The sequence below is a fragment of the Ascidia mentula genome, chromosome 1, assembly GCF_947561715.1.
Source record: "Ascidia mentula chromosome 1, kaAscMent1.1, whole genome shotgun sequence".
Classification (NCBI taxonomy): Eukaryota; Metazoa; Chordata; class Ascidiacea; order Phlebobranchia; family Ascidiidae; genus Ascidia; species Ascidia mentula.
Window position 1 is genome coordinate 5,515,001 of NC_138566.1, and position 12,511 is coordinate 5,527,511.

General features: G+C 37.7%; 3 protein-coding genes across 3 annotated transcripts; 2 read left to right on the forward strand and 1 right to left on the reverse strand.

Annotated features, from left to right (window-relative positions):
• Positions 1-5,488: 5,488 nt before the first annotated feature.
• Positions 5,489-6,985, reverse strand: LOC145897125 (cubilin-like). The gene has a single exon (XM_082985341.1). The coding sequence runs from the start codon at positions 6,983-6,985 to the stop codon at positions 5,489-5,491; it is 1,497 nt and encodes a 498-aa protein (XP_082841467.1).
• Positions 6,986-8,803: 1,818 nt separating this feature from the next.
• LOC145902013 (regulation of nuclear pre-mRNA domain-containing protein 1B-like) lies at positions 8,804-10,163 on the forward strand. Its single transcript, XM_082989851.1, has one exon. The coding sequence runs from the start codon at positions 8,804-8,806 to the stop codon at positions 9,836-9,838; it is 1,035 nt and encodes a 344-aa protein (XP_082845977.1). The 3' UTR covers positions 9,839-10,163.
• A 42-nt stretch (positions 10,164-10,205) lies between these two features.
• Positions 10,206-12,194, forward strand: LOC145908584 (UTP--glucose-1-phosphate uridylyltransferase YngB-like). Its single transcript, XM_082995891.1, has 6 exons — positions 10,206-10,428; positions 10,940-11,115; positions 11,192-11,307; positions 11,364-11,464; positions 11,592-11,719; positions 12,047-12,194. Exons 1-6 carry the CDS (start codon positions 10,240-10,242, stop codon positions 12,150-12,152), a joined length of 816 nt encoding a protein of 271 aa, XP_082852017.1. The 5' UTR covers positions 10,206-10,239; the 3' UTR covers positions 12,153-12,194.
• Positions 12,195-12,511: the final 317 nt, after the last annotated feature.

Genomic DNA, 12,511 nt, shown 5'->3' on the forward strand with positions numbered 1-12,511 from the left:
TCATATTTCAGGTTATTCAGGGTTGAATAAAACTGGTTGTTGCTGCTCTACTGGTTGTTGCTGCTCTTCCTCTCAATGTGGAAGGTAAGCAAACCTTATTCCAACATACCTTTTGTTAGAATAACTATTCAAGCGCTTGGAAAACTCAGTCTTTGAATTTGTCAAATTATTTCCATAAATGTTGCTTTAATTTACAAACAAGTATTTGCGCAAAGCGCAAATCCTTATGATCAGTTATATGTTTTTACAAAGATTTCGGGTTACGCAAAATCAATTTTAACTTCTAACTTAACTTCTCACAACCGTTAACGATCCAATTTTTTTATGGCAACATGTTCTTCACCGCCAAACAATGCTGCAGTGGAATACGATCCGAAAAAAACTGCCTAGTTTCCTTTTAATTTTGTGATGTACGTTTGAGAAAATGGTGGTACTCAAAGTGGTCCAAAGTGGAATGCGTGTAGTTGGTTCTCCGGTTCAGCCACGTGCAGTAATTGAAACGTTGTAAACGTGTCCCATGGTTGGAAAAACCAATAAAATTTCCAACTACAAAAAATGTGTGCTGAAATTGTTCCATTGCATGAGTAAAGTAAACTGACGTGGCCGCTTTACCCTTTGGTAAACTGACGTGGCCGCTTTCAAGCGAGGGCTCGATTTGCCAAAGGTGCCGATATAGGACCCGCCTAGACAGGTTATGATAGTGTTTCGCCACCAGGCTCGATGAGTGGGAGAAAAGTACTCAGCGGTCGATCGTTGATTTCACAAATTATAGAACCGTCGCTTGTTTCAAAAAAGTTATTCGAAACCGCATATTTTATAGAAAATAACACAGTGTCCCGTCAAATTGTGTTCAAATTGAATGCCTTTACCTTGCAGTATTTTGTAAATTCCTTCTGCCCAACAATAACTGGCGACATGGAGTTTTTTCGGCACTAAATCGAACGGTTTGCACTAATTTTTAATATGTTTATTTTAATTCAGTTTATGGTAAAATTGTGACATTTTCGTTTGGGTTTAAAAGACGGAAAAGTCACTAATAGTTTACGTTGTGACGTTTAGTTGTCGCACTTGTAAGATTGCAAAGTTATTCCCAATAAAATGTTTTTGTAAAAAATGCCCCTATGAAGCACAACTTTAAAACAGTTTTACGCCCGATATGTCTATAACGCCAACAAAGCAGCCCTAGTTTTAAGGAAGTCCGGCTTAGCAAAGCTATTCACGCACACGCACATAAGCGCTTCCTGTCCAAGTTTAGCGTATCTCGTATGAGACAGGAAGAAATTGAGGCGCTGAACGCAAACCAGAGTGGAACATACTATGGCCATCTAACAACTAACCACTAGTGTAGTCAGCTCAACGCTCACCTAACTTCTGTGGAAGCAATAGCATCAATAACGCTAATTGAGTTGCAGACAGTCACTTTTACGACCTATACCTAATCTCATTAGTGCAGCTTAGGTAATACAAAGGATATACAATATTGATGTTATAAGCATTTTGTCCAGGTTATGTCAAACACAACCAGTGTGCTTTCTTTTGGCAACTTTTTCGCTCTCAATTTAGACGATTTTCTCCACTTTAACGCATAGCTGGCCTATAAGGTCGCTTACCAGTAATTTCTGAACCAGCTCAGAATCAACATTGATTGTTTAGGTTAATTTGTGTGATTCGGCGTAATTGGCGTAATTGGCGTGATTTGGGAGGAGCCGATGTAAAGTATTCCGAATAGTAAGATCACAAATCAGACTTGTTTCAAGTTCCAACGTTTTAAATTAAAAACCATCAATTTGATACAATGACATGCTAAAAGTGGAACGAAGCCACGCGGACGGGTGTGATGTAGTTAGGCCTGTCCCTCTAGTAATGTTTCCTCCTAATTTAAATGGGTGACATGGTTTATAAATTCACAAAAGGAGAGCAATTGTTGATTGATGGACATTATCACGAGTAACAATGCCACGCGACATCCGCATGCTCTACCATGCGACATAAGCATCCTGCTTTTCAGTTGCCACATTCACGTTAGAAGACTTTTTTATTTGTACAGCAAGCTAAACAACTCATCGAAATGGTTTCGAGGTCAAATCAGGTGTCAAACGTTATTTGGCAACAAAATTAATTATTTATAAGTCTGGTAGCCTGTGCTTACTTTATGAGCCTTTTACTCATGTTTTTTTAGGTGTGTTTGATCACAGTTATGCGAAAAGGCTGGCAGTTGTAGCCTTGTATAAGCAAAGGATTCAGATCCAACTAAAATGCGTTTAAACTAATCAAAAAGTATGTAAAATTTGTAGAAATCTTGTGCACGCGCCTCCCTTTTCATTTGCTTGATGCATCAGAAAACCACATCCAATGTTTAAGAATGGCCTACATTGTGTTGTATTTGGTTCAAATACTAAAGAGATTGTCGTTTGGTTCAGATAAGTTATTCGAAACGGCATATTTTATGGAAAATAACACAGCATCGGGGCAAATTGTATGCCTCTTCCTTGCAAGCGTTTTGTGTCTGGTCCATTCCCTTTGCCCAACAACAACTTGTGACACGCAGTTTTCGGCACTGAATCACTCAATCACCCAACTGATATGTCCGGCCAATTGCTGGAAGCAACACTCCACCTTATGTGGTGACGGAGTCTACTCTGCAGGACCAGTTTGTCTGGCAGCTATGAGAGAACAACTCATTGACGGTACGCAGTACACAGTTAGTTCATATTTAGATCGGTGACATGTTGTTTATTTCATTTGATGTTTTTTGTGATCTATAGCATCAGGTGGACTCATTCAAGTTTTCAAGACGTCTACACAGTTTAGTGTTTCGGAAGCAATACAAAATGGCGTCACAAGTCAGACATGCTCAATTTCTGGACCTTTTTACTCATTACAAAGTAATACATTCATATGTTTTGTAACATGTTTGTGACGGACTTTTACTTTACAAAGTGACTTGTTCGACCAATGGCGAAACTCAGTATCCCATCACAGAGGTCAACTGTCCACCTGGATGTCAAGGACAAATTTACCCATGTGGAACCAACGCTTATCACGTGACTAGTTCTGTTTGTGCTGCCGCCAGACAAGACAATGGATCAAGTATTTCTAAATTCTCTTGTTTTTATAATTTTGGAGTAAATATAGGTTATGAATTTTATAAAAAATGTTTCAGCAAAAAAATAACTATCCTATTATGTGCTCAGATGGGGGTAGTGTGACTGTGTATAGATACGTCAACGAGAGCAACATTGTCATTACAAATAGTTCAAACGGATGCACGGCGGCTTCATGGTTCGCTTTTACAGGTAAGTCTATGGAATACTTTTGCTGTCAAAATTCCTACAACAAACCTTTTCTAGACGTGGATTCTTGTTCCTTCGGCAATCCCTGCAAAAATCAAGGGACTTGTGTTGATCTCTTGGCAGACTATGGATGTATATGTGCTCCGGCATACATTGGAAAAAGTTGCGATAAAGGTTTTAGGAAACAAAAAAATTCTTTTTTTTTAAATGTTCAATTTCTGAAAAAACGGTTTCTGAACACACTAATTAAATTAAGGTCGGTATGTGAGTCAATTTAAGAAAGTTTGTGTCGGTATATGCCATCTTAAATATTATTTGCACCACGCTAGGGATTGTTGTCTGAAGCAAGTTGACTGTAGGTACGAAAAAACAAAAATAAAGCCATTCAAAAAAACAGTTTGTGTTTAGCTTGCAATCATTACATGGGACTAAAAAATTGGACTATTCCGGACAGTGCGTTATCGGCGTCGTCGTTGTGGGCAAACAATGCCGGTAATGCAGCTAAATTTGGAAGATTGGATTATTCTGGAAAATCCGGAACAAACCCAGGAGGTTGGGCTGGAGGAAAACGTGAGTTCCTTTTTGTTATTCTTGTACTTTTAACTAAACAACAATTGATTGACTTGCAAGTACAACCTGTATTCCAGAACAAGCTGGCGAATGGATTCAAGTCCAGTTGAATCAAACATATTTGGTATCAGGAGTAATCACTCAAGGAAGAGGTGATAACACAGTCAGTCAGTGGGTTACAACTTACAAGATAGCATACATAAGTCCCACTAGTACAGCCTGGAGAGAAATAAGCAACTCGACTGGTCAGTCCATTGTAAGTCAAAACAAAATATTCATCTGCGACCAATTAATAGGTTTTTTAAATTGTACATTAAACAGTTTTGAAACATAATTGCACAGAGTTTTTCCAGAACAAGACAGTTTGATGCGATAAGTTTACCCTATTTAAATGCTACAATAACTATCTTTAAATTCAAAAATTTAAATTTACATTGCCAACTGAAAGATAATTTTCCTAAACTGGTTGAAGTAAAAGCACTGCTATTTCAAAATCAAATTTAATTAAAAAAAATCTTTTTTAGGATCACCTACCAGTTAAACGATATTGTGTGTAGCTGCACATTTCCAAATGATTTGTATACTTAATACAGCTTGAACGAACATGTAAACATGTAATAAAATCTTTCAGATTTTCGTTGGAAACCATGACAATCTCACACCTAAGACAAACTTGTTTCCCCATCCGATTGAAGCTGTGACGCTGCGGCTTATTGTACAAACCTGGAGATATACGATTGTACTGAGACATGAATATCTGATCTGTTGAATCAAAATTATTGTCAGAGATTGGCTTTTGTCATGAAATATCACACAACTCGAAAACCTTACGAAGACGATAAAACGATCCGTCGGTTCCACCTAGCAGAACAGGCTGATTCTTTATGACATTTTGCCACTAGTCCTCTGAACCGTATACATATTGCAAAAAAATGTCTTTACGCGTGCTTGGCTTTAAAAAACCCATCATAAAATAGGAGAGGATTCCATAGATCATTTACGTTCGATAGTTTTGCAGGATTCACGCTGTTATTTAGTCGGCGTGTTATTATTTACGCGCTGATTTTATTGCGCATCCGTGCTAGTTAATGGTTTCAGGACATCCTGTGTGGTATATCGTTATTATGCCGTGAAAATACACATTATTATGCCGTGAAAATATGTTTCCTATGTTGTGTGATCATTTTCTAGTTTGACGTCAACACAGTGTATCGTTGTTATTACGTAAAAAAAAATTTTTAATTTACCGCGGACGGCGTCAATAAAAGCTAATATTAAGAGCATGTTGTGCGCTTCCAGGGCAACTTAATGCAATCTGACAGGGCAGATTCCTATATCGTTACAGAACAAGTGACGCGAACTCCCAGGTTTGGTCCTAACTGCTAGCTGGAGATTTATTCAAGCAACGCCAAAATGAAATCTTTAATTTTTTTGAAACTTTTATTCAAGCACACACAAATTATCCACACAAAATGAAAATGGTGATCGCCTGTTCATACAACACAAACCCGCCACAAGTTGCTAAAAAGCATTAGGGTGTAATTATAACTTATTATGTGGTAAACTAAATTAGAAATTAGGAAACGCGTAAGTGAAGCAAAATTAATCTCGGCATTTTTCCTTTCTTAGTAACCCAGCGCGTAATCAATGTTAAAACCTCGTGCAGTTCCGTGGTTATCCGTGGCAAATTGCATCCACAATCTGTAACCGTGAAACTTGCGTTGGTACGAATCATATGAGCCAGTGAAGTAGCCAAGTGGGATTTTTCCGCTGTAAACCCTTAGCTCGTCTGAATAATCACCAGTGCGAAAGTCGTTGAAATTCAAATCCAGGACCCCATATCCACTGTCGAAAATCCAGCATTCAGTCGTGTTGTTTGCATAATCACCAGGATAGTTATGTGAAGTTATCGTTCCGTTCGGCTGAGAGATGTGATGAGTAATGGAGCAATCTTGCTGCATATCCGTAGGATCGTTTGTTTGGTTGCTTGTGGTTGAATATCGGAACTGGAATCCAATACTTGGGGGCGATTGATATGACTTAAACACGACATGTAAATAGTATCCAGTCGTAGAGTAAGTTAAAAGATACGGATGATTTCCGAAGAATCCAGTCAAAGGGATGTAATCGATCGACGGTCCATCATGTAATTCGATCAAATCTTTGTCGGTGATTGAAATGGCGACAAAATCGATCTTTACATACAAGTTATTGTGACTCTGTATTGTCCATGTGCAAAGCATGTCGTTGTAATAAGCCTTTGGATAATTCGGTGACGTTAAGTAGGAATAGCCGGAATAAATATCAAGTTGCTCGTCATTAACTGCAGCTGGAATCGGAGCCGATTTCACGAGAAAAAGGAAGCCATCATTTCTTTCCATGTAACCAGGAACAACTTTTAGTTTGATCTGTGGAAGTGTTGAAAGATATCTGTTTCCAGTATTGGAATAATAGTACCTGGAAGGATAAGTGGAGTCCCAACCATTGTATATCTCCAACACGTACGAATTTGGTAATGCAAAGTCGACTATCTCGAAAAACACGCCATGGCCAGGAGTCAAAGTTTTTATAAACCACACGCATGTAGGATCTCCGTCGGGTCCATCAGGATAATTAGGCGAAGATATATACGAGTAAGTTTGTGGTACCACATCTATGTAAAGCCCAGTGCTACAGGCAACGTTTGCATTGTTAGCTGTTGGATCTCCGTAGTTTGGAAGGGTCTGACCCGACCCAAGCACACTTTTGTATTTTAAATGAAACCCACGTTTGCCATCCGACGAATCAGTAGTGAAGGCAATAAACATATACGAGGAGGCTGAACGAACATAAGTGCCAGATTTGTAGGCGTACGTGATTAGTTCATGGTACTGGGAAGGACCATCGTGAAAAGCTAAATAATCATAAAGCTCTTCTACTTCATAATCGACAATGCAAATTTCCACAACGTAATTGCTATCAAGCGTTTTAATGCTCCAGGTGCAATCCAAATAACTGTTGTATGGATAAGGATAATTCACAGACACAATGTCGCCATAGTTGGAGGATGCAATCAAGTTTTCAGTTTCATTGCAACCTGTTTGAGTGATAACGCCATTCTGTGCATCAGCATTGCACAGCATTGTCATAAGAAGCAAACACAATTTAAAATAGTTCGAGAAAAGCATATTCTACTTTTTCTGCTAAGCCTATACAACAAACGTACAATTGTGAATGGACTTCTAAATTCTGATTAGAAATTTGGTAAATTGTTCTAGTGCAAGCAATTAAACCTAAACGGTCGTAATCGAAATCCAACCGTAGTTCGGTTCCTTCTTTTTACGGCTGCAGTGGCACGACTTCTTGTCGTTACTGTTCTCGTCTTTATCTCATTTAAATTGAGTGCTTGCGTGTTGCTAACTGCCACTTACACGCACCTCAGTTGTTACAGCATTTTTTACATTGCGTTGTTTATAACACTTTGTTAGCAAGACACGACAAATGCCCTCTTTTCTATGTATCAATACACATCTATTTCAAATAAATGATATGGACGGTTTGGTTGCAAATAACATTTAAGATACAATATCTCTAAACCTTTTCAATGGTAGGCACATCTCTAGTCAGTTTGATACGTCCTTATGCATACTTTTTCCCGAAAATTCTGCATTTATAAGCACTCGTAAACAAGTTCCAATGCAAACATTTCTGTTTGCGGATGCGCCTCAAGTCACGTATCAAAGTAGGTACAAGTTTGCTTTACCCGGCATTCTGCACGTCGCCTAAAACCCGTGTTTGAATAAAGTGTCATCGGTCGCAAGGAGAATGTGAATAACATTTACACGTGTCGCGTTTTTCATCTCGTCAGCACTTTTAAACAACTGATAATATACATGGCCTCACCTGGTCATGAAACCATGTTTTTATAAAAAGTTGTGATGCCCCAGTGCTTTTAAACGTTTTTTGTGCGGTAGAAACTCCGTTTTCTCCTGAAATTGGAACTTGCTATCAAACATTTTCGTATGTGGAAGCGTCGTGAGTTGTCATGTGGACTTGCGACATTGACCGAACATTGTTGAGAAAAAAGTGACTGTGGCTATCTGTGAAATTGGGTCATTGGACAAGCAACCGACATATTCTCTTTGGAAGCAAATGATCAGCGAGCAGCAGAAAAACACTCTCGTTGGACCTATCCAGGCCTCCATGTTCGTTTCAGCACACTAAAGGATCCTTGAAACTTATCTTTCAACGCTTTGGGTTTGCCAACGTTTTTAGCACAGGCTTACATAAATCAGAAATCACTGTTTACGGTATATTGTGTTGGCATAATTAATTGTCTGTCAATGGTTGGACTGTTTCATGGTAAGTTCTGTATTTGCTTAGGCTACCATACCATTAACAAGTTTATTTTTGACTACATCTTACAGCTGTTGTCACCTCTCATTGGGCATTCCAGAGACTGTGCAAACGAGCGCGCTCTGCGCAAACAATGCAGACATTGACGTGGACATCAACTTTGTCGTGACTTCTGATACAGGTCGCTATTCGTCTTCATTTTTGCTCTGTACATTTTATCTGTACTTTTCTTGTAATGGAGATGTGCGATGACCGAAGAAAACTGCCTTAGTTTGATTATTGTCTGAATAAAAATATACGTACGTTAAAACATATATCTGTGGTTATTGTTGTTATTTCGGCGTCACGGTTTGGTTGTTTTCATGAAGTCACGTGTGTGAAGTAAATCAGCGAAAAATGCTTTTTGCAAATTAACGAAGCCACATGATGACTACTAAATGCGTGCATTTTTTGACCGGTACATGGTAGATGAGTTTAAATTTGCTAGGTTAATCACGTCAGTGAAAAAATGTTAGTTCAGTCAGCATGGTAATTAATAAAGAATGGATCCTTGCGGCATTAGGTTAGGTGCACGATTATTAAAGTATAATTTGTTTTACAGAAAAATGTCAACATTCTCAGAGAATGCGTTGATAAAGAAGTTGGGTGAATTAAACAACACTCAACAAAGCATACAGACACTTTCCCTGTGGGTTATACATCACAGAAAACATGCCAAAATCATTGTGCAAGTATGGCAAACCGAATTAATCAAGGCCAAAACGAAAAAGAAGCTTACATTTCTCTACCTTGCAAATGATGTCATTCAAAATAGCAAGAAAAAGGGATCTGAATTCACCAAGGCCTTTGGTGGAGTGTTAATAACTGCTTTTACCCATGTTTCAAAGCATGCTGATGGAAAAACAAAGGGATCAATTGAGCGAATGCTCAACATATGGCTTGAAAGGAAAATATACGAAAAGGATTACATCGATCAAATAAAGCAATCCATAAGTAAAATTTTCCAGTCCAAAGTTGTTAAAGACCAGAAGCCCCCTTCAGCACCCAAACCTGCTGTTTCCAAGCGTTCTGCCCCGAGTGAAAATGTATTGAATCAGAAAGAAAATGTGCAAAAGCGGAGCAGGCTGGAAGAGTTGATTGTAGAGAATGCAGATGATGATTATCTAACTTTATCCCCACGAGATCCTCCAGAAGCCGAAGACTTGGCAAAATCCCTCCTGGAATTGGAAAGTGCGGCATCCAGTGATGCTGTGATTCGTGAAAAAATAGCCAGCTTACCTGCCGAAGTTCAGGATGTCTCCAGGCTAGAGAAAATAACCGATCAAGAAACAGCCGATAGGCTCTTAAAAACGGTTGATGAGGCTTGCATGCTTTTGGCAGAGTACAACGGACGCTTGGTAGCTGAAATTGAGGACAGGCGACAGGTTGCCCGGATGTTGGCAGACTATGTTCGGCAGCAAAAAAGCTTGTTGCAGGAATCTGAACAAAAACTTGCTGATTACAGAGACAAACTTGCCAAAGTTTCAGAAGTTCGAAAAGAACTGAAGTCACACATTCAAAACTTGCCCGACTTGACAATGCTACCAAGTGTGACAGGTGGGCTCGCACCATTGCCTTCAGCTGGGGATCTGTTTAATTAAAAAGCCTGACAAGCGACAAAAACAAGAATATCTTTGCTGTGTAGTGATTTGTAACTGTTATAGCATTGGTTTTACAATGCTACTGTACGTAAAACTACTTACTTTGTGTGCTAAGCCAAGAATTCAATTGTGCTATGTATAACGCATTGCCTACCACTACCAGTGTATAATTTACATGTGTACAGCTGCAAGTGTGCATGATATTTCAATGGTTGCACGAAGTGTATATTTGAATTATAATTTTCTTGGTTATCGCCAGCTAAATTTTGAAAGTTTTACATGTTGTTGCAATAAATTGTCAGATCCAGCCATTGCTTCGCATAAAAATCAGACGAACTTTTTGTTTTTTCATCTCATTTCAGAAAACTAATGTAGTGTTCAAATTTAAGCAACTTAAAATTATGAAAGTTGTGGTGCTCGCTGCTGGTTATGGTACAAGGCTTGAAAAAGACCTAAAAAGTGACACATCCGGAAAATATAGTCATCTAAATGGTTTGCCAAAGGCATTGTTGCCAATCGGTGAAATTCCACTGCTTTCACATTGGATAAAGATTTTTAAGGAAGAAGAAGTTGAACATGTGTACATTGGGGTAGGTTATTGAAATAAAAAGCTGCGTATGTTTATTTGTAGTGTGGGTTTGGAACATCAATGTGCACTTTGTTCTAAAGTCAAATAAGGTTCCACTTGTTTCCTTACCTACCATTTGTTGTCAATGCAATCAGTGGTCATTAACCAATATGGACAAATGTACTTGTTGGACAACAAAGGTTATGTGTAAATATACTGTTACTGAACAGTACTAAATATATATACTGATTTGGTTCTTTAGATAAAAAGCGACAGTATCTGTTCAGGAAACAGAAATAACTATATAACTGATCATTAATTGACACAATGAAGAAACAAGCTTCACTGATATATATAATACTGTTGCTAAGATAAGACAATGCCTTTTCAGTCATTATTAATTAATAAAAGTTTCACCACTGTTTCTCTAACTTTTGATAACATGAGATGCAAAAGATGGATATGTGAAAAACACAATTGTATAATTATGATACCCATTTAACATATATGCTCTGTAATTGATTTTTTTTCAGACCAATGACAAATACCTGGACAATTTCAAAAAGTTTGCTGATTACTTTTCTCCATTTGTATCTGTTGTTTCGGATGGCACTACCGATAATGAACACAGGCTAGGAGCAATTGGATGCTTGAACTTTGTGTGTCAGCATTTTCACCTTAACTCATCAGATCTGTTAGTTATGGCTGCGTAAGTAGGTTTTTGTACTGATTATTGCATAGCATCTTCCCGAATGTTATGTCATAATACCTTGAACTGTTTACAGGGACACATTGTTTTTTGAAGACTTCTGTTTAAAAAAGATGTTGGACAGATTTAATGAACTGAAATTGATGTTACCAACATGCAGTATTGTACCTGTGTATTTATGTGAAGAAGAAAGTAACTTTTATGCTGCTGAGATAGTTTTTTGCATTACCTGTATATGCACTTTATAGACACTGTGCAACATGGAATTCTTGAAACAGAGGGCAACAATTATCGTGTGTCAAATTTCTTGGAAAAGCCTCATCCTGAAGAAACCAAATCACGGAATGCTGTGTGTACCTATTATGTTTTTCCATTAAAATCTTAAAGCTATGTTTATATCTCCTAAAACAGCTATGTTGTAGGCGAGAGCCAACACTTTTAGTGTGTGTCATATTCAAATTTATACTTTATGTTAGTGTCCCTGCTTCTATGTCCTTTCAAGTGGTGCCATTGAACAAGTTGATAAGTTTCTCGAAGAGAAACAGAATTCACCACTGGTGGAAAAAGATGCCCCAGGACATTTTTTGAAGTATTTGCATAAAAAGTAAGCTTTCTTACTGTTGTGGTTCTAAGATCCTTATACAATAACAAGGTAGTAACATTGAAATTACTAGAAAAATAGAATTTGATTTAGATTTGAGTCCCACCAATCCCCGGTCCAAATGTTTGGGCAAACATATTCTATTTATGTAGTGATAATTGCTATTATTTTATGCCTAAATTATTAATTAAAAAATTTTTTTTAAGTAAAATGCATAATATTTTACAAGAAACCAATATAAATCCCTCCATTTTAAGGCAAGTAATGGTGTTTGTGTGATGTATTTTTGCAATTCATAAATTTAATCTTTTGTTGTTATGTTTATTACAGGTTGCCCGTGTTCATATTTCCGATTTCTGGAAGATATGATGTTGGAAACTTGAACTCTTACATAAAGTGCAATGAAGATTTTTTGAACAGAGAAAAAGCTTGTTAATTTTCTATGCACCATTTTCTTAATTCCATTTTATCAAACCTCCTGCACCATCAGTGTATGCTTTTGCAATTGTTAGAAAATACATTTTGTATGCAGTTTTTAAGTTGGAGTAAGCTCGGACTATAAGGAGACACATGTGGTGAAGTAAAACCTTCATGCAGTTCGTATCAGGTTTAAAAGGCAGGTTACATGTTTATGCTGAAAATGCAATAGGAAATGAAATACACAAACACCCGCTTGGTTTTTAGTGGTTTACCGGTGGTAAAGATGGAGTGTTGCAAAATCGTACTAAATTTTTGAAGGTTAATTCTAAGATTTGCCCTTATGTTTAAGCTTATTTTAGCTGTTTTTTCTTCCGG

What these genes read in the sequence shown, in the direction of transcription:
- LOC145897125 (XM_082985341.1), bottom strand. Translation starts at nt 6,985, where the DNA reads ATGCTGTGCAATGCTGATGCACAGAATGGCGTTATCACTCAAACAGGT.
- LOC145902013 (XM_082989851.1), top strand. Translation starts at nt 8,804, where the DNA reads ATGTCAACATTCTCAGAGAATGCGTTGATAAAGAAGTTGGGTGAATTA.
- LOC145908584 (XM_082995891.1), top strand. Translation starts at nt 10,240, where the DNA reads ATGAAAGTTGTGGTGCTCGCTGCTGGTTATGGTACAAGGCTTGAAAAA. An exon ending in GTATTTATGTGAAGAAGAAA is followed by an intron (nt 11,308 to 11,363) that starts GTAACTTTTATG and finishes TGCACTTTATAG; the next exon opens with ACACTGTGCAACATGGAATT. An exon ending in AAACCAAATCACGGAATGCT is followed by an intron (nt 11,465 to 11,591) that starts GTGTGTACCTAT and finishes ACTTTATGTTAG; the next exon opens with TGTCCCTGCTTCTATGTCCT.